Raw genomic sequence first — 19,329 nt, 5'->3', positions numbered from 1 at the left:
TCCGCCAATGAGGAGTGGCGGTGGGAGGAAGGGAGGGGCTCTGTGTGGCCACGCCCCCGTGTTTGGGCTCCTCCCCCTGCGCCTGGGCAGTCCAATGAGAGGCGGCGGGAGGATAAAGGGGCGTGTTTTCCCTAGGCCCCGCCCATGACGTGGCTCCTCCTCCTCCTCTGCGACTGGGATAACCAATAAGAGGCGTGTTGGAAGCGAGGGGCGTGTTCTCGCTAGACCCCGCCCACGTCGTGGCTCCTCCCTCTCACTCCACTCAGAGTTGAGGAGAAGAAAGGGGGCGTGATTTTGTGTCGCCACGCCCCGTCTTTGGGCTCCTCCTCCTCCTCCTCCCCTGCGCCTGGGAAGCCCAATGAGAGGCGGAGGGAGGGTCGGAGGGGCGTGTTTTCCGTAGGCGTGGCTCCTCCCCCTCACTCCATTCGGAGATAAGGAAGGGGGCGTGGTTGTGTGTGGCTTCTCCTCCCCTGCGCCTGGGAAGCCCAATGACAGGCGGCGAAAGGGAGGGGGCGTGCCTCTGTCTGGCCCCGCCCCCTCTTAGGGCTCCTCCTCCTCCCCTGCGCCGGAGAAGCCCAATGAGAGGCGGCGAGAGGGAGAGAGGGGCGTGTTCCCTCTAGGCCCCGCCCGCGACGTGGCTCCTCCCTCTCACTCCACTCAAAGCTGAGGAACAGAAAGGGGCGTGACTATGTGTCGCCCCGCCCCCTTATAAAGGGCTCCTCTGAGACTGGGATAACCAATAAGAGGCGTGTTGGAAGGGAGGGGCGTGTTCTGCCTAGGCCCCGCCCACGGCGTGGCTCCTCCCCCCTCACTCCACTCGGAGAACAGGAAGGGGGCGTGGTTTTGTGTGACTCCTTCCCCTGCAACTGGGAAGCCCTATGAGAGACGGCAGGAGGGAGAGAGGGGCGTGTTTTCCCTTAGGCTCCGCCCATGACGTGTCTCCTCCCTTTCACTCCACTCAGACTTGAGGAGGAAGAGGGGGCGTGACTCTGTGTGGCCCCGCCCCGTTTTTGGGCTCCTCCTCCTCCCCTGCGCCTGGGAAGCCCAATGAGAGGCGGCAGGAGGGAGAGAGGGGCGTGTTCTCCTTAGGCCCCGCCCACGACGTGGCTCCTCCCCCCTTGCGTCCCTCCCGCCCGCGACGCTTTGCGGCTCATTCATCGCCGGGCTGCGTGAGGAGAAGGAGCGTCGAAGAGGCGAGCAAGGAAAGAAGGAAGGAAGGAAGGAAAGGAGGAGGGAGGAGCCGCCTTCGAGTAGGCCCGGAATGCGTTCTCGGCGTCGCCGCCGCCGCCGCCGTGGGAGCGGGTCGTGAGGAGAAGAAGGCGAAGGAGGAGAAGCAGAAACCGAGCGAGGGAGGGAGATGCCTTCTCCCGGGGGTGGCGCCGGTGGAGGAGGAGGGGAGGCGCTGCGGGTGGTGGCGCGCGTGAGGGGCCTGTCCCGGCGCGAGGCCGCCCTGGGGGCGGAGAGGGCCGTCTTCCTGGACCGGGAGCAGGGGCAGGTGCTGCTCAGGGCGCCCCCCACCGAGGGGACCAATTCCACTTCCACTTCCGCCTTGAAGAGCTTCTCCCTGGATGGTGTCTTTGGGGGCGGCGCAGGCGAGGAGGGAGCGCTCTTCCAGTCGGTGGCGGCGCCCGTGGTGGAGGCGGCACTCTGCGGGGTCAACGGGACGTTGCTGTGCTACGGACAGAGCGGCTCCGGCAAGACCTTCACGCTCTTCGGACCCGGCGGCGACGGCGGCGAGGAAGCGGGAGAGGCGGAGATCGTAGCGGATGATGATGACGACGCGGAGGAGGACCACCACCACGGCAAGGAGAACGTCTCTGCCGACGCCGCCACGCCGTGCCGTGGTTTGCTCCCGCTCGCCGCTGACCTCCTCTTCGCCCGCATCGCCGGGGCGGCCCCCGAGCAGCGCTTCCTGGTGCGCGCCTCCTTCCTGGAGGTCTACCTGGAGGAGGTGCGCGACCTGCTCTCCCCCTCGGCCTCCACGGCTTCCCCGCAGCGGCTGGAGCTGAAGGAGAGCCCCGAGCGCGGCGTGTACCTCAAGGACCTCTCCGCCTTCGTGACGAAAGACGCCGCCGAGCTGCGGCACGTCCTGCGGCTGGGGCAGCGCTGCCGGGCCCGCGGGGTCACCGCGCTCAACCCCCGCAGCTCCCGCTCGCACGCCGTGCTGCTCCTGACGGTCGAGTGCAGCCAGGACGGGGAGGCCGAGCCCGTGCGGGTAGGCAAGCTGCACCTGGTGGACCTGGCCGGCGGGGAGAGGCAGGGTCGCGGAGGCGGCGGCGGCGGCAACAACAACGTCGGCGGCGGAAGGGAAGCCGCCCGCATCAACCTGTCGCTGTCCGCGCTGGGGCACGTCATCTGGGCGCTGGCGGAGGGGCGGTGCCGCACGCACGTGCCCTACCGGGACTCGAAGCTGACGCGCCTGCTGCAGGACTCGTTGGGGGGCTCTGCGCGCACGGCCCTCCTCGCCACGCTCAGCCCGGCCTCGCTCTGCCTGGAGGAGAGCCTCTCCACCCTGCGCTTCGCCGGGAGGGCCAAGCGCGTGCGCAACCGGCCCCGCGTCAACGAGGACCCCAAGGATGCCCTCCTGCGCGAGTTCCGTGCCGAGGTGGCCCGCCTCAAGGCCCAGCTCCAGAAGAGGGGCATGCTGGGCGGAGGCGGGCTCAAGCACCGGCACAAGAAGAAGGGCTCCCACGTGGAAGGCGAGGAGGAAGAGGAGGAAGACGACACCGAGGACGACAACGACGACAACAACAACAACCGGCATGGGGACAGGTCTACTACTCGGCAGCAGCGGCAAGAAGAGGAAGGGCGGCTCCTGGAGAAGAAGGTGGAGGGCTACCTCAAGGACCAGAAGGAGCGCCTGGAGCAGGAGAAGGCCGCCATCCAGGATGACCGCAGCCTGGTCAGCGAGGAGAAGGCCCGGCTCCTGGAGGAGAAGGAGAGCATGCTGGGCGAGCTGCGCAAGGAGCGACAGGCCACCGAGCACCTGGCCGCCAGGTACAAGGTGAGTGAGAAGCAGGTGGCGGTCTCCCCAACGCAGGAGATGCCCCAACGCTAACTTGGAGGCAGGCCCTCGGCCCAGTCATAAGCTGTGTTCGTGTGGCGAGCGTTAGGGAAAAGTACCGTATTTCCCGGCATACAAGGCGACTGGGGGTATAAGACAACCCCCCGACTTTTCAACACATTGTTTTTCATTGTTTAAGACGACTCCACATTCCATGGAGATTGGACTCTGCATCTTTGCCTGCCTAAGCTCTAAATTGCTTACAGCCACATCCAACGTCAGCTCACTCTGCATGCTGTGACCTAATGATCAACTTTTAGTATCCTGTTTACGTTTTGGATGCTCTGCTATATTTTAGGGTATTGTATTTTCCGGCGTACTACATGACATTTTAGGCCTGGAAATATTATGAAAATTCGGAGGTCATCTAGTACACCCGTTATAAAATCAAAATAATAATAATTAAAAGAAAAAAATAAAATCCAACTGCCTTAGGAGGGAGAGAGGAGGGTGGAGGGAGGGCACAGGGAGGAGGAGGAGGAGTAGCAGGCGGGATTGACATGGAGACCATGTCAATTGTTTACAGTCACATCCTACGTCAGCTCACTCTGCATTCTGTGCATGCTGTGACCTAATGATCAACTTTTAGTATCCTGTTTACGTTTTGGATGCTCTGCTATATTTTAGGGTATTGTATTTTCCGGCGTACTAGATGACGTTTTAGGCCTGGAAATATTATGAAAAGTCGGAGGTCATCTAGTACGCCGGGTATAAAATCAAAATAATAATAATTAAAAGAAAAAAATAAATTCCAACTACCTTAGGAGGGAGAGGAGGGTGGAGGGAGGGCACACGGAGGAGGAGGAGCAGCAGGCGGGAATGACATGGAGACCATGTCAATTGTTTACAGTCACATCCTACGTCAGCTTCTCTGCATTCTGTGCATGCTGTGACCTAATGATCAACTTTTAGTATCCTGTTTACGTTTTGGATGCTCCGCTATATCTTAGGGTATTGTATTTTCCGGCGTACTACACGACATTTTAGGCCTGGAAATATTATGAAAAGTCGGAGTTCATCTAGTACGCCGGGAATAAAATTATAAAAATAGTAATTAAAAGAAAAAAATCCAACTACCTTAGGAGGGAGGGAGGAGGGTGGAGGGAGGGCACGGGGAGGATACTTGGATACTTTTCTACTGCAAGCCTTTAGTTAGTTGTGTAGAACGGATACTTTTCTACTGCAAGCCTTTATTTTAGTTGGCTGTTTAGAACGGATACTTTTCTACTGCAAGCCTTTACTTTAGTTGGCTGTGTAGAACGGATACTTTTCTACTGCAAGCCTTTACTTTACTTGGTTGTGTATAATGGATACTTTTCTCCCTGGAGCAGCAGGCGGGATTGACATGGAGACCGGCCGGGGATGATGGCCTCCTAGGCTGTCCCCATAGCCCCTGCCGCTCTACCCACTCTACTTTCAAGGCCCTCCTCCTCCCTCGCCTCTCGCCTCCTCCAAAGGCCACTGGGCTTGCCTTAGGCACGAGGAAGCGCCTTCGGACAACGACTCCCAGCAGCCCCGGGCAATGGCGTGCCTGGGATGTGCACGCTGAGGCATTGTGAGAGCCGTAGGAGTCAGGAAACTACAGCTCCCAGAATGCATCAGCGAGCACATCCCAGGCACGCTACCACCTGGGGCTGCTGGGAGTCATCCGAAGACGCTTCCTTGGGCCTATACGAGCCCAGGGGACTTCGAAGGAGGTGAGCGCCAGGGGCAGAGGAGGGCCATGAAAGTAGAGCAGGAAGAGCGGCGGGGACCGCAGGGATAGCCCAGCGGGCGATCACCCCCGGCCAGTCTCCATGTCAATCCCGCCTGCTGCTCAAAGGCTTGCATTAGAAAAGTATCCGTTCTACACAGCCAACTAAAGTAAAGGCTTGCAGTAGAAAAGTATCCGTTCTGCACAGCCAACTAAAGTAAAGGCTTGCAGTAGAAAAGTATTCGTTCTGCACAACCAGCTAAATTAAAGGCTTGCAGTAGAAAAGTATCCGTTCTATACAGCCAACTAAAGTAAAGGCTTGCAGTAGAAAAGTATCCGTTCTGCACAGCCAACTAAAGTAAAGGCTTGCAGTAGAAAAGTATCCGTTCTGCACAGCCAACTAAAGTAAAGGCTTGCAGTAGAAAAGTATCCGTTCTGCACAACCAGCTAAATTAAAGGCTTGCAGTAGAAAAGTATCCGTTCTATACAGCCAACTAAAGTAAAGGCTTGCAGTAGAAAAGTATCCGTTCTGCACAACCAGCTAAAGTAAAGGCTTGCAGTAGAAAAGTATCCATTCTACACATCCAAGTAAAGTAAAGGCTTGCAGTAGAAAAGTATCCGTTCTACACAGCCAACTAAAATAAAGGCTTGCAGTAGAAAAGTATCCGTTCTACACAGCCAAGTAAAGTAAAGGCTTGCAGTAGAAAAGTATCCGTTCTACACAGCCAACTAAAGTAAAGGCTTGCAGTAGAAAAGTATCCGTTCTACACAACCAATTAAAGTAAAGGCTCGCTGTAGAAAAGTATCCGTTCTACACAGCCAACTAAAAAAAGGCTTGCTGTAGAAAAGTATCCGTTCTGCACAACCAGCTAAAGTAAAGGCTTGCTGTAGAAAAGTATCCATTCTACACATCCAAGTAAAGTAAAGGCTTGCAGTAGAAAAGTATCCGTTTTACACAGCCAACTAAAGTAACGGCTTGCAGTAGAAAAGTATCCGTTCTACACAGCCAAGTAAAGTAAAGGCTTGCAGTAGAAAAGTATCCGTTCTACACAGCCAACTAAAGTAAAGGCTTGCAGTAGAAAAGTATCCGTTCTACACAACCAACTAAAGTAAAGGCTCGCTGTAGAAAAGTATCCGTTCTACACAGCCAACTAAAAAAAGGCTTGCTGTAGAAAAGTATCCGTTCTACACAGCCAACTAAAAAAAAGGCTTGCTGTAGAAAAGTATTCGTTCTGCACAACCAGCTAAAGTAAAGGCTTGCAGTAGAAAAGTATCCGTTCTGCACAACCAGCTAAAGTAAAGGCTTGCAGTAGAAAAGTATCCGTTCTAAACAGCCAACTAAAGTAAAGGCTTGCAGTAGAAAAGTATCCAAGTATCAATAGGTTCTTGTAGGTTTTTTCGGGCTATAGGGCCATGTTCTAGAGGCATTTCTCCCGACGTTTTGCCTGCATCTATGGCAACCATCCTCAGAGGTAGTGAGGTATCCAAGTGTTCTCCCCGTGCCCTTCCTCCACCCTCCTCCCTCCCTCCTAAGGTAGTTGGATTTTTTTCTTTTAATTATTATTTTTTTAATTTTATTCCCGGCGTACTAGATGACCTCCGACTTTTCATAATATTTCCAGGCCTAAAATGTCATCTAGTACGCCAGAAAATACAATACCCTAAAATATAGCAGAGCATCCAAAACGTAAACAGGATACTAAAAGTTGATCATTAGGTCCAACATTAGGTTTACAGTTGGATGTGACTGTAAACAATTTAGAGCTTTAGGCAGGTAAAGATGCAGAGTCCAATCTTTATTAATAATGACATTCCTTCATAGTAAATAATTGGGCCTGAGTTACTCTAACGCCCATCTCTTCTAAGGTTTGAAAGAGGGGGGGGGGGGGAATGCCAATCACTGCATCTCTGACACACACGTAGAGAGAGAGCTCAAAGCACACAGCACCGTCTCAGATGTCAGAAGTTAAAGTAAAGGCTTGCTGCAGTAGAAAAGTATCCATTCTACACAACTAACTAAAGTAAAGGCATGCAGTAGAAAAGTATTCGTTCTACACAACTAAAGTAAAGGCTTGCTGTAGAAAAGTATCCGTTTTACACAACTAACTAAAGTAAAGGCTCGCTGTAGAAAAGTATCCGTTTTACACAACTAACTAAAGTAAAGGCTCGCTGTAGAAAAGTATCCGTTCTACACAGCCAACTAAAGTAAAGGCTTGCTGTAGAAAAGTATCTGTCATTTTGCTACTGTTGTGAATCGTCATGTAAATATCTGATATGCCGGATGTATTTTCATACACTGGACCAAATTTGGCACAAATACCCAATACACCCAAATCTGAATACTGGTGGGATTGGAAGAGGGTATTGATTTTGTCGTGTGGGAGTTGTAGTTGCTGGATTTATAGTTCACCTAAAATCAAAGAGCCTTCTGAACTCCACCAACGATGGAATTGAATCAAACTTGGCACACAGTTTGGTGGGCATTGACCTTGAGTTTTGGGAGTTGTAGTTCACCTACATCCAGAGAGCACTGTGGACTCGAACAATGATGGATCTGGACCAAACTTGGCACAAATACTAAGTATGCCCAAATGTGAACACTGGTGGAGTAACTGTTAGGAGTAAATAGACCTTGTCATTTGGGAGTTGTAGTTGCTGGGATGCATAGTTTACCTACAATCAAAAGAACATTCTGAACCCTACCAATGATTAAATTGGGCCAAACTTCCCAAGGGCAGCCCCACGTAGAGCGCATTACAGTAGTCCTCTGCACCGCTGCACAATGCGTGTGTTTGCCAAAACCACGTTGGCATTTGGCAAGGCAGAAGATCCCTGTTTCCTTTGATCCGGGGGAGTTGGGGGCTTGCGTTGGCTTGCCCCACAGCAGCCGCCCTTCCTCATAGCACTGTGGGTGGAGAATTAGCCTTGTGCATCATTTCGGGTCGATGCTCGGCTGTCATTCTGGGTGCGCATCTCCTTGAAGTGTATTGCTTTCCTACCGAAGGACTTTGAGCTTCCTTTGAGCCCCCCACCCACCCACCCACCCACCCACCGGGGTTTTGTGTCAGATTCCTTTGCATGGGTGATTACGATGAGGATGGTGATGCTTTCTTCCATCTGGCCCCTCCGCAGGAAGGCAACAAAGCTCTGGATTTGGGGAGGGGGCAAGTGGGAGGGGCTTAGCCCCCTCCCTCCTCAATCCGTGAGGGTCTTTGCAATCACAACAAAGCCACCCAGGGACAATCCATCACAGGCCGGGCGGGGTGGAGGTCACTCTTGCGGCGGTCCGCATTGTCCGGCGGGGCCAATTAGATCCCGCATCCCTGGAGGGGGTTCCTTTTGTCCTTACAAGACGTGCCCCCTCCTCTCAATTTGCCCCCTCTCTCCTTCCTTCCTTCCTTCTTTCCTTCTCCGCTCGTTAAGCCCGCTCTTTAGCTCTTCCATCTTCCTTGCTGAGTGTCAACAATAACAAATAACAAACATGGCTCCCCATGGACACTGCTAATTGGGGAGTGAGGGGGGGGCACAGGAGCTGTTGGAGGCTAGTTCCAAACCACTGCCCCCAATTCTGGAGGTCAGTGTCAGTGTCCAGTCCCGGCCGCTTTCAGATCTGACCAGGGTGTGGCCCAGGCTCGAGATCGGAACCCCCTTTGACCTCCTTTGGGGAAAATGGAGTGGGAGAAACCTTAACTCAGGCCTGGGCCAACTTCGGCCCTCCATCCAGGTGTTTTGGACTCCAACTCCCACCATTCCTTACAGCAGTGGTCCTCAACCTTCCTAATGTGAATGCTAGTGGGGTTGGGGGAGGATTGGTTTTGTATTTTGGAAGTTGTAGTTGCTGGGATTTATAGTTCACTTATAATCAGAGCATTCTGGACTCCACCAGCGATGGATTTGAACCAAACTCGGCTCCCATGACCAATGGAAAACACTGGAAGGGTTTGATGGGCATTGACCTTGAGTTTGGGAGTTGTAGTTCACCTGTATCCAGAGACCACTGTGGACTCATGCAATGGTGGAATACTCAATATGCCCAAATGTGAACACTGGTGGAGTCTGGGGAAAATAGATCTTGGCATTTGGGAGTTGTAGTTGCTGGGATTTATAGTTCACTTATAATCAGAGCATTCTGGACTCCACCAGCGATGGATTTGAACCAAACTCAGCTCCCATGACCAATGGAAAACACTGGAAGGGTTTGATGGGCATTGACCTTGAGTTTGGGAGTTGTAGTTCACCTATATCCAGAGACCACTGTGGACTCATGCCATGGTGGAATACTCAATATGCCCAAATGTGAACACTGGTGGAGTCTGGGCGAAATAGATCTTGGCATTTGGGAGTTGTAGTTGCTGGGATTTATAGTTCATTACAATCAAAGAACATTCTGAACTCCACCAGCGATAGAATTGGCTCAAACTTCCCACATGGAATCCCCATGCCCATCAGAAAATACTGTGTTTTCTTATGGTCTTTGGCGACCCCTCTGACACCCCCTCGCGACCCCCTCAGGGGTCCCGACCCCCAGGTTGAGAAACACTGCCTTACAGCCTCAAGCCCTTTCCTTTTTCCCCTTAGCCGCTTCACCAGAAAAGGAGAAAGAATAGGCCTGAGGCTGTGAAGAATGCTGGGAGTTGGAGTCCAAAACACCTGGATGGAGGGCCCAAGTTGGCGAACCTTAACTCAGGTATAGGCTAACTTGGGCCCTCCCTCTGGGTGTTTTGGACTCCAACTCCCAGCATTCCTCACAGCCTGGGGGCATTTCCTTTCTCCCCCTATGTGTTTGTTTTGAAGGCCAGGCTAGGTACTTCATCCAGCAGCAACTGTCATTGCTGAAGCTCATTCACCCTACTGCTGGCAGTAGAACAGGCATGGGCAAACTTGGGCCCTCCCTCCAAGTGTTTTGGACTCCAACTCCCAGCATTCCTCACAGCCTCAGGCCCCTTCCTTTTCCCCCTCAGCCACCTATTATTTTTTATTTTTATTATTTACTAGCTTGGGGACCCGGAGCTGCCCAGGTTATTAGAGAAAGTGGGTAATGGCGGTTCTGTATGCCAAGTTTGGTCTTTATTGGTCATTGGATAACAGCTGCATTGTTTTCAGGGAGTGAAGGAACTTGAAGTCCCATCATCCATGGTCCACCCTCCTCCAAACAGCAGCAGGATATAGAATGGGTCATGGGGGCTCTGTGTGCCAAATTTGGTCTTTATCAGTCATTGGATGAGGGTGGCAGTGGTTTCAGTAAGTGAGTGAAGGTACTGCAAGTCCCATCATCTATGGTCCATCCCCCTTAGAACTGCCATTAGTACTCTGTCTGCTAAGTTTGGGCCCAGTCTGTGATTTGTAGGGGCTACAATGTTCTGTGGGAAGTGAATCGGGTGAAGGTACTGCAAATCCCATCATTAGTGGCCCATCCTGCCCTGAACCGCACCAGTTTTTAAAGTGGGCCATTGGGCCTCTGTGTGCCAAGTGTGTTCAGGGTGGTCAGTTAGAGACCATATGCAAACCGTACCGCTGTGGCAACCAATCAGAAGCTTGGAACTTTCAGGCTGGCCAATCAGAGACCATATGCAAATAGCACCACAGTGGAAGCCAATCAGAAAGCTGGCACATACCCCTCCGGTCGCACCGCCATACTTCCGCCGCATACAAACTTTGCCTTTTATTATATTTAGAGATGTCACTCCTATCCCGCCCATTTTAACCCAAAGGCGACTCAGGGCAGCGTACGGACCGGCAATAGATGCTATTTCTATATAAATAAAAATGTAATGTTCGTTTGTGGGATTAACATAACTCAAAAAACCACTAAACCAATTGACACCAAATTTGGACACAAGACACTTCTCAGGCCATTGAGTGACCGTCACTCATAAAGCACTGAAAAACACAACACAAAAGACTTAAAAAGCCAAAAAACAAAATTACATTACAACACATGCACAAAACCACATGCACACACATATATAAACCTATACACAGACATATAGACAGACTGGGCCACAGCAACAAGTGGCAGGGGACGGCTAGCATCTATTTAAATAAAAATGTAACGTATTGTCGAAGGCTTTCATGGCTGGAATCACTAGGTTCTTGTGGGTTTTTTCGGGCTATAGGGCCATGTTCTAGAGGCATTCTCTCCTGACGTTTCGCCTGCATCTATGGCAAGCATCCTCAGAGGTAGTGAGGTCTGTTGGAAGTAGGAAAAATGGGTTTATATATCTGTGGGACAAAGGACTCTTGTCTGCTGGAGCTAGGTGTGAATGTTTCAACTGACCACCTTGATTAGCATTTGATGGCCTGGCAGTGCCTGGGACAATCTTTTGTTGAGAGGTGATTAGATGAATAAACCCTTTTTCGTAGTTCCAACAGACCTCACTACCTCTGAGGATGCTTGCCATAGATGCAGGCAAAACGTCAGGAGAGAATGCCTCTAGAACATGGCCCTATAGCCCAAAAAAACCCACAAGAACCTAAAAATGTCATGTTCGTTTGTGGGATTAACAGAACTCAAAAACCACTGGGGGAATTGACACCAAATTTTGACACAAGGCACCAAACAACCCAATGTATGTCCTTCACTGAAAAAAATGATTTTGTCATTTGGGAGTTGTAGTTGCTGGGATTTATAGTTCACCTACAATCAAAGAGTAATCTGAACTCCATCAACGATGGAATTGAACCAAACTTGGTACACAGTTCTCTCCTGACCAACAGAAAATACTGGAAGGGTTGGGTGGGCGGTGTCCTTTGGTTTGGGAGTTGTAGTTCATCTACATACAGAGATCACTGTGGACTCAAACAACGATGGATCTGGACCAAACTCTACGCGAATACTCCATATGCCCAAATATGAACACAGGTGGAGTTTGGGGGAAATAGAATCTTGACATTTGGGAGAGGTAGTTGCTGGGATTTGTAGTTCACCTACAATCAGAGAGCATTCTGAACCCCACCAACGATAGAATTGGGCTTATTTATTTATTGTGTCAGGGGCAGACCAAACAGTTGCTTTGCATTTTTTAACAAACAAACAAGAATTGGGCCAAACCTCCCACACAGAACCCCCATGACCATCAGAGTCTGCTCACACACATACATAAATCGGTTAAAAGCAATTAAATCACATCATAAATACATAATAAAACCATCAGCTATAAAAACTATATAAATCTATAAAAACAATGTCTTCTGGTCCAATTCCTCGTCCGTTTACATCATCCTAACCGTTCCGTGTACGTATTCCAGTTTTGTGTTTTATCTGATCACGCTGAAGTTCCAAACGCTTGCTCCAAGAGCCAGGTCTTCACTCTTCTCTGAAAGGTCAGGAGGGAGGGGGCCGATCTAATATCCCTGGGCAGGGAGTTCCACAGCCAAGGGGCCACCCCTGAGAAGGCCCTGTCTCTTGTTCCCGCCGGATGCACCTTAGAAGCAGGTGGGATTGAGCGTAGCGCCTCCCCAGGTGAGCTTAAATTCCTAGAAGGTTCATAGGGAGAGATGCGTTCGGATAGATAAGCTGGAAGAGGAAAAGGAAAAAGCCGGAGTGTGAGGAATTGTGGGAGTTGTGGGAGTAATGCTACCCCTCTATTCTACTTTGATTAGATCACACCTGGACTATTGTGTCCAATTCTGGGCACCACAATTCAAGAGAGATATTGACAAGCTGGAATGTGTCCAGAGGAGAGCGACTAAAATGATCAAGGGTCTGGAGAACAAGCCCTATGAGGAGCGGCTTAGGGAACTGGGCATGTTTAGCCTGAAGAAGAGAAGGCTGAGAGGGGATATGATAGCCATGTATAAATATGTGAGAGGAAGCCACAGGGAGGAGGAGGGAGCAAGCTTGTTTTCTGCTTCCCTGGAGACTAGGGTCTGGAGAACAAGCCCTATGAGGAGCGGCTTAAGGAGCTGGGCATGTTTAGCCTGAAGAAGAGAAGGCTGAGAGGAGATGTGATGAGAGCCATGTATAATAAATATGTGAGAGGAAGCCACAGGGAGGAGGAAGCAGATCAAGGGTCTGGAGAACAAGCCCTATGAGGAGCAGCTTAAGGAGCTGGGCATGTTTAGCCTGAAGAAGAGAAGACTGAGAGGAGATATGATGAGGGCCATGTATAATAAATATGTGAGAGGAAGCCACAGGGAGGAGGAAGCAGATCAAGGGTCTGGAGAACAAGCCCTATGAGGAGCGGCTTAAAGAGCTGGGCATGTTTAGCCTGAAGAAGAGGATGAGAGGAGATATGATAGCCATGTATGAATATGTGAGAGGAAGCCACAGGGAGGAGGAGGAGGGAGCAAGCTTGTTTTCTGCTTCCCTGGAGACTAGGACGCAATGGAGCCATGGCTTCAAACTACAAGAGAGGAGATTCCATCTGAACACGAGGGAGAACTTCCTGACTGTGAGAGCCGTTCAGCAGTGAAACTCTCTGCCCCAGAGGGAGTGTGGTGGAGGCTCCTTCTTTGGAAGCTTTTAAGCAGAGGCTGGATGGCCATCTGTCAGGGGTGATTTGAATGCAATATTCCTGCTTCTTGGCAAAATGAAGTTGGACTGGATGGCCCATGACTGTGAGAACCGTTCAGCAGTGGAACTCTCTGCCCCGGAGTGTGGTGGAGCCTCCTTCTTTGGAAGCTTTGAAACAGAGGCTGGATGGCCATCTGTCAGGGGTGATTTGAATGCAATATTCCTGCTTCTTGGCAAAATGGGGTTGGACTGGATGGCCCATGACTGTGAGAACCGTTCAGCAGTGGAACTCTCTGCCCCGGAGGGAGTGTGGTGGAGGCTCCTTCTTTGGAAGCTTTTAAGCAGAGGCTGGATGGCCATCTGTCAGGGGTGATTTGAATGCAATATTCCTGCTTCTTGGCAGAATGGGGTTGGACTGGATGGCCCATGAGGTCTCTTCCAACTCTTTGATTCTAGGATTCTATGAGTTGAATTCCAAAATACCTGGAGGGAGGGCCAAAGTTTGCCCAGGACTGAAATAGACCCTTTCCCACACTGCAGACAATGCAAGCTCCTCTGTGTTTGACCGCTCGGCATTTTGCATGTGCTCAGAGGCAGTCTTTGTTGTTTACCAATCAGAACCAGGGATCAAGGGCATCCGGGCTTGGTTTGGATGGACAGGATCCAATCTGTGGCTGACCTTTACCATCGTCCACAGCTGCGTCCCCTTGAATGCCCGCCTGTGTCCAGCAAAGATGCACAAGCGCACGGCCACTAGCAAGCCGGCCTTTGGGGGAGGAGCAGGGACGCATGGGTCAACATCCTCTGGGAAATAAAGGGGGGCATTGTGCCTGGACAGAGAGTGAGGTTCACTCTCTGTCAGAAGTCAGGGCAATAATAAGAAATGAGAAGGCGGCACGACAGCCATGTTTGAACGGCTGGAAGGAGGTCAAGCTCGTTTTCTTCTGCTCCAGAGGTTCCGGCCCCATCTGCACTGCCATATGATGCACTTTCAAGCTGCAGGGAGAGATTCCCCCAAAACATGGGGCAGAACTTCCTGAGCGTCAGTGGGGTTGGACAGAGGAGGAAAGCAGGATGTAAACAGAAATACAACAGTAACCATTCTATAGATTCTTGTGGGTTTTTTTGGGCTATATGGCCATATTCTAGAGGCATTTTCTCCTGATGTTTTGCCTGCATCTATGGCAAGCATTCTCAGAGGTACTGAGGTCTGTTGGAACTAGGCAAAAGGGGTTTATATATCTGTGGAATGACTGGGGTGGGGCCAAGAGCTCTTCTCTGCTGGAGCTAGGTGTGAATGTTTCAATTGACCACCTTCATTAGCATTTGAAGGCCTGGCTGAGCCTGGGAAAATCTTTTGTTCAGAGGTGTTAAGCTGTGCCTGGTTGTTTCCTCTCTGCTGTTTTGCTGTTGTAATTTTAGAGTTTTTTAATACTGGTAGCCAGATTTAATACCTCTCAACAAAAGATTCTCCCAGGCTCAGCCAGGCCTTCAAATGCTAATGAAGGTGGTCAGTTGAAACATTCACACCTAGCTCCAGCAGAGAAGAGCTCTTTGCCCCACCCTGGTCTTTCCACAGATATATAAACCCTTTTTCCTAATTCCAACAGACCTCACTCTCTCTGAGGATGCTTGCCATAGATGCAGGCGAAACGTCAGGAGAGAATGCCTCTAGACCATGGCCCTATAGCCCGAAAAAACCCACAAGAACCTAGTGATTCCAGCCATGAAAGCCTTCGACAAGTACAATAACCATTCTAGTTTCTCCTTTGTTGTCAGTGTTATTTTTGCACCTGCTGGAAATATGCATAATGTTTTCCTTCAACAAAAATGTTTTATACTTGCTGGAAATATATATATGTTTTTCCCTAATCCAAAAAGAAAACCCCTCAATGCAGGAACAGCCAGGGAAATGCAGACGTGGATGCCTTGACCCACAGACCGAGGAAGGAGGCCGCCCTCCTTGCTCTCCTCCCAGCCATGAAATTGCTTTTGCTGCAAGATGATCCCGGTCTTTTTCCGCTCCGAGATTCCCCGCTCTGCTCCCTTTCATGTTTTACTGCCATTGTTCTGGACGGTTCTTCCCTGGGGAAAGGCTGCCTTTTCCGCTCATTATCTCCGGGTTTGTTGTCGTCGGCCTCCTTTGCAGTTTCCTCCTTTGCCTTCTGAACGGAATGTGTGAGTTTGGTAGTTGGTTAAATGTCCTTTGAGCAGTCTCTGGCCCCTTGGAGTGCCTCTGGTGTTGCCTCAAGAAGGTCCTCCCTTGTGTATCATGTGGAAGAAGGGCTCAGGGTGCATTGCAGCAGGTGGTCAGTGGTTTGCTCTTCTCCGCACTCGCATGTCGTGGATTCCACTTTGTGGCCCCATTTCTGAAGGTTGGCTCTGCATCTCGTGGGGCCAGAGCGCAGTCTGTTCAGCACCTTCCAAGTCGCCCCGTCTTCTGTGTGCCCAGGGGGCAGTCTCCCATTTGGTATCAGCCATTGGTTGAGGTTCTGGGTTTGAGCCTGCCACTTTTGGACTCTCGCTTGCTGAGGTGTTCCAGCTAGTGTCTCTGTAGATCTAAGAAAACTATTTCTTGATTTAAGTCGTTGACATGCTGGCTGATACCCAAACAGGGGATGAGCTGGAGATGTCTCTGCCTTGGTCCTTCCACTATTGGCTGCTACTTCCCGGCGGATGTCAGGTGGTGCAATACCGGCTAAGCAGTGTAATGTCTCCATTGGTGTAGGGCGCAGACACCCTGTGATAATGCGGCATGTCTCATTAAGAGCCACATCCACTGTTTTAGCGTGGTGAGATGTGTTCCACACTGGGCATGCATACTCAGCAGCAGAGTAGCACAGCGCAAGGGCAGATGTCTTCACTGTGTCTGGTTGTGATCCCCAGGTTGTGCCAGTCAGCTTTCGTATGATGTTGTTTCTAGCACCCACTTTTTGCTTGATGATCAGGCAGTCCTTCTTGTAGGTAAGAGCACGGTCCAGAGTGACTCCCAGGTATTTGGGTGCGCTGCAATGCTCCAGTGGGATTCCTTCCCAGGTGATCTTCAGAGCTCTGGATGCTTCTCTGTTCTTGAGATGAAAGGCATATGTCTGTGTTTTAGATGGGTTGGGGATCAGCTGGTTTTCCCTGTAATAGGCAGTAAGAGCACCTAGAGCTTCGGAAAGCTTCTGTTCTACCATCTCAAAGCTCCCTGCTTGAGCGGTGATGGCAGGATCATCAGCATAGATGAGACTCTCTGTCCCTTCTGGCAGTGGCTGGTCATTTGTGTAGATGTTGAACATGGATGGAGCAAGCACGCTCCCCTGAGGCAGGCCGTTCTTCCGTTTCCGCCATCTGCTTCTCTGGTCCTGGAACTCAACAAAGAAGCTCCTGTTTTGTAGCAGGTTTCCTATGAGGCGGGTGAGGTGGTCGTCCTTTGTGAGATTATACATTTTTCTCAGGGGGAGGTAGCGGTGGTTCACAGTATCATAGGCTGCATAGGATGATGGTCCTCCAAGGTTGGTGTCCTGGTGGCGGGTCCGTAGGTCAATGTGGAGCCCTATTCTTGACCCGCTTGTTCTCCCGCAGTGAGGGCATCGGTTTCCAGACGTAAGGCGGTCCCAGTCGGGGTTTGCTTGCGCGCCTTCCTCTTGGCACGTTTCTCTCTTTCGCCTTCAATTCGTGCCTCTTCAAATTCTGCAGCACTGCTGGTCACAGCTGACCTCCAGCTGGAGCGCTCAAGGGCCAGGGCTTCCCAGTTCTCAGTGTCTATGCCAAAGTTTTTAAAGTTGGCTTTGACCCCATCTTTCAATCTCTTTTCCTGTCCACCAGCATTCCTGGGTTGTTGCAGCACTGCTGGTCACAGCTGACCTCCAGCTGGAGCGCTCAAGGGCCAGGGCTTCCCAGTTCTCAGTGTCTCTGCCAAAGTTTTTAAGGTTGGCTTTGAGCCCGTCTTTCAATCTCTTTTCCTGTCCACCAGCATTCCTGGGCTGTTGCAGCACTGCTGGTCACAGCTGACCTCCAGCTGGAGCGCTCAAGGGCCAGGGCTTCCCAGTTCTCAGGGTCTATGCCAAAGTTTTTAAGGTTGGCTTTGAGCCTGTCTTTCAATCTCTTTTCCTGTCCACCAACATTCCTGGGTTGTTGCAGCACTGCTGGTCACAGCTGACCTCCAGATGGAGCACTCAAGGGCCAGGGCTTCCCAGTTCTCAGTGTCTATGCCAAAGTTTTCAAGGTTGGCTTTGAGCCCATCTTTCAATCTCTTTTCCTGTCCACCAGCATTCCTGGGTTGTTGCAGCACTGCTGGTCACAGCTGACCTCCAGCTGGAGCGCTCAAGGGCCAGGGCTTCCCAGTTCTCAGTGTCTATGCCAAAGTTTTCAAGGTTGGCTTTGAGCCCGTCTTTCAATCTCTTTTCCTGTCCACCAGCATTCCTGGGTTGTTGCAGCACTGCTGGTCACAGCTGACCTCCAGCTGGAGCGCTCAAGGGCCAGGGCTTCCCAGTTCTCAGTGTCTATGCCAAAGTTTTCAAGGTTGGCTTTGAGCCCGTCTTTCAATCTCTTTTCCTGTCCACCAGCATTCCTGGGTTGTTGCAGCACTGCTGGTCACAGCTGACCTCCAGCTGGAGCGCTCAAGGGCCAGGGCTTCCCAGTTCTCAGTGTCTATGCCAAAGTTTTTAAGGTTGGCTTTGAGCCCGTCTTTCAATCTCTTTTCCTGTCCACCAGCATTCCTGGGTTGTTGCAGCACTGCTGGTCACAGCTGACCTCCAGCTGGAGCGCTCAAGGGCCAGGGCTTCCCAGTTCTCAGTGTCTATGCCAAAGTTTTTAAGGTTGGCTTTGAGCCCGTCTTTCAATCTCTTTTCCTGTCCACCAACATTCCTGGGTTGTTGTAGGTTTTTTCGGCCATGTTCTAGAGGCGTTCTCTCCTGACCTTTCGCCTGCATCTATGGCGAGCATCCTCAGAGGATGTTGGAACTAGGAAAAATTGTTTATATATCTGTGGAAAGACCTGGGTGGGGCAAAGGACTCTTGTCTGCTGGAGCTAGGTGTCAATTTTTCAACTGACCACCTTGATTAGCATTTGAAGGCCTGGCTGAGCCTGGGGGAATCTTTTGTTGAGAGGTGTTAAGATGTGCCTGGTTGTTTCCTCTCTGCTGTTTTGCTGTTGTAATTTTAGAGTTTTTTTATACTGGGAGCCAGATTTTTTTCATGGTCTCTTCCTTTCTGTTGAAATTGTCCACATGCTTGTGGAGTTCAATGGCTTCTCTGTGTAGTCTGACATGGTGGTTGTTGGTGTGGTCCAGCATTTCTGTGTTCTCAAATAATATGCTGTGTCCAGGCTGGTTCCTAAGGTGCTCTGCTATGGCTGACTTCTCTGGTTGACTTAGCCTGCACTGCCTTTCATGTTCCTTGATGCGTGTGTTGAGCAATGCTGCTGCGTTTGGTGGTCCCAATGGAGACTTCTTGTCCACAGCTGCATGGTACACGGTAGACTCCTGCAGAAGTGAGAGGATCCCTCTTGTCCTTTGCTGAACACAGTAGCATTTGTTGGATTTTCTTGGTGGGTCTGGAGATAGTTTGTATGTTGTGTTTCCTCATCAGCTTCCCTCTGCGGTCAGTGGTTCCCTTGATGTCTGGCAAGAACCCTTTCCCTCTGGGTGGGTCTTCCGTTCTTGAGTTTGGAGTAGAGCAACTGCTTTGGGAGACGGTGGTCGGGCATCCAGACAATGTGGCCTGTCCAGCGGAGTTGATGGCAGAGGACCATTGCTTCAATGCTGGTGGTCTTTGCTTCTTCCAGCACGCTGACATTTCCCCGCCTGTCTTCCCAAGAGATTTGCAGGATTTTCCGGAGGCAGTGCTGATGGAATCGTTCCAGGAGTTTCATTTGACGTCTGTAGACAGTCCACGTCTCACAGGCATAGAGCAGGGTTGGGAGGACCATAGCTCTATAAACAATCCCCTTGGTCTCCCTATGGATGTCCTGGTTCTCAAACACTCTCTGCTTCATTCAGACAAAAACTGCACTCGCAAAGCTCAGGTGGTGTTGTATTTCAGTGTCAATGTTGACGTCTGTAGACAGTCCACGTTTCACAGGCATATAGCAGGGTTGGAAGGACAATAGCTTTATAAACAAGCCCCTTGGTC

At 51.0% G+C, this 19,329-nt stretch overlaps 1 protein-coding gene across 1 annotated transcript in view; it reads left to right on the top strand.

Annotated features, from left to right (window-relative positions):
• Window positions 1–1,121: 1,121 nt before the first annotated feature.
• KIF3C (kinesin family member 3C) overlaps window positions 1,122–19,329 on the top strand; it is a 61,254-nt gene continuing 43,046 nt past the window's right edge. The window contains exon 1 of the mRNA XM_060754805.2: window positions 1,122–3,004. Within this exon, the coding sequence (XP_060610788.2) occupies window positions 1,358–3,004 (1,647 nt within the window). The 5' untranslated portion in view covers window positions 1,122–1,357. The remainder of the gene's footprint in view (window positions 3,005–19,329) is intronic.

Source organism: Anolis sagrei, chromosome 1, assembly GCF_037176765.1.
Source record: "Anolis sagrei isolate rAnoSag1 chromosome 1, rAnoSag1.mat, whole genome shotgun sequence".
Lineage (NCBI taxonomy): Eukaryota > Metazoa > Chordata > Lepidosauria > Squamata > Dactyloidae > Anolis > Anolis sagrei.
The sequence above is the reverse complement of the archived record's forward strand: the minus strand, read 5'-3'. Positions and strand labels throughout refer to the sequence as shown.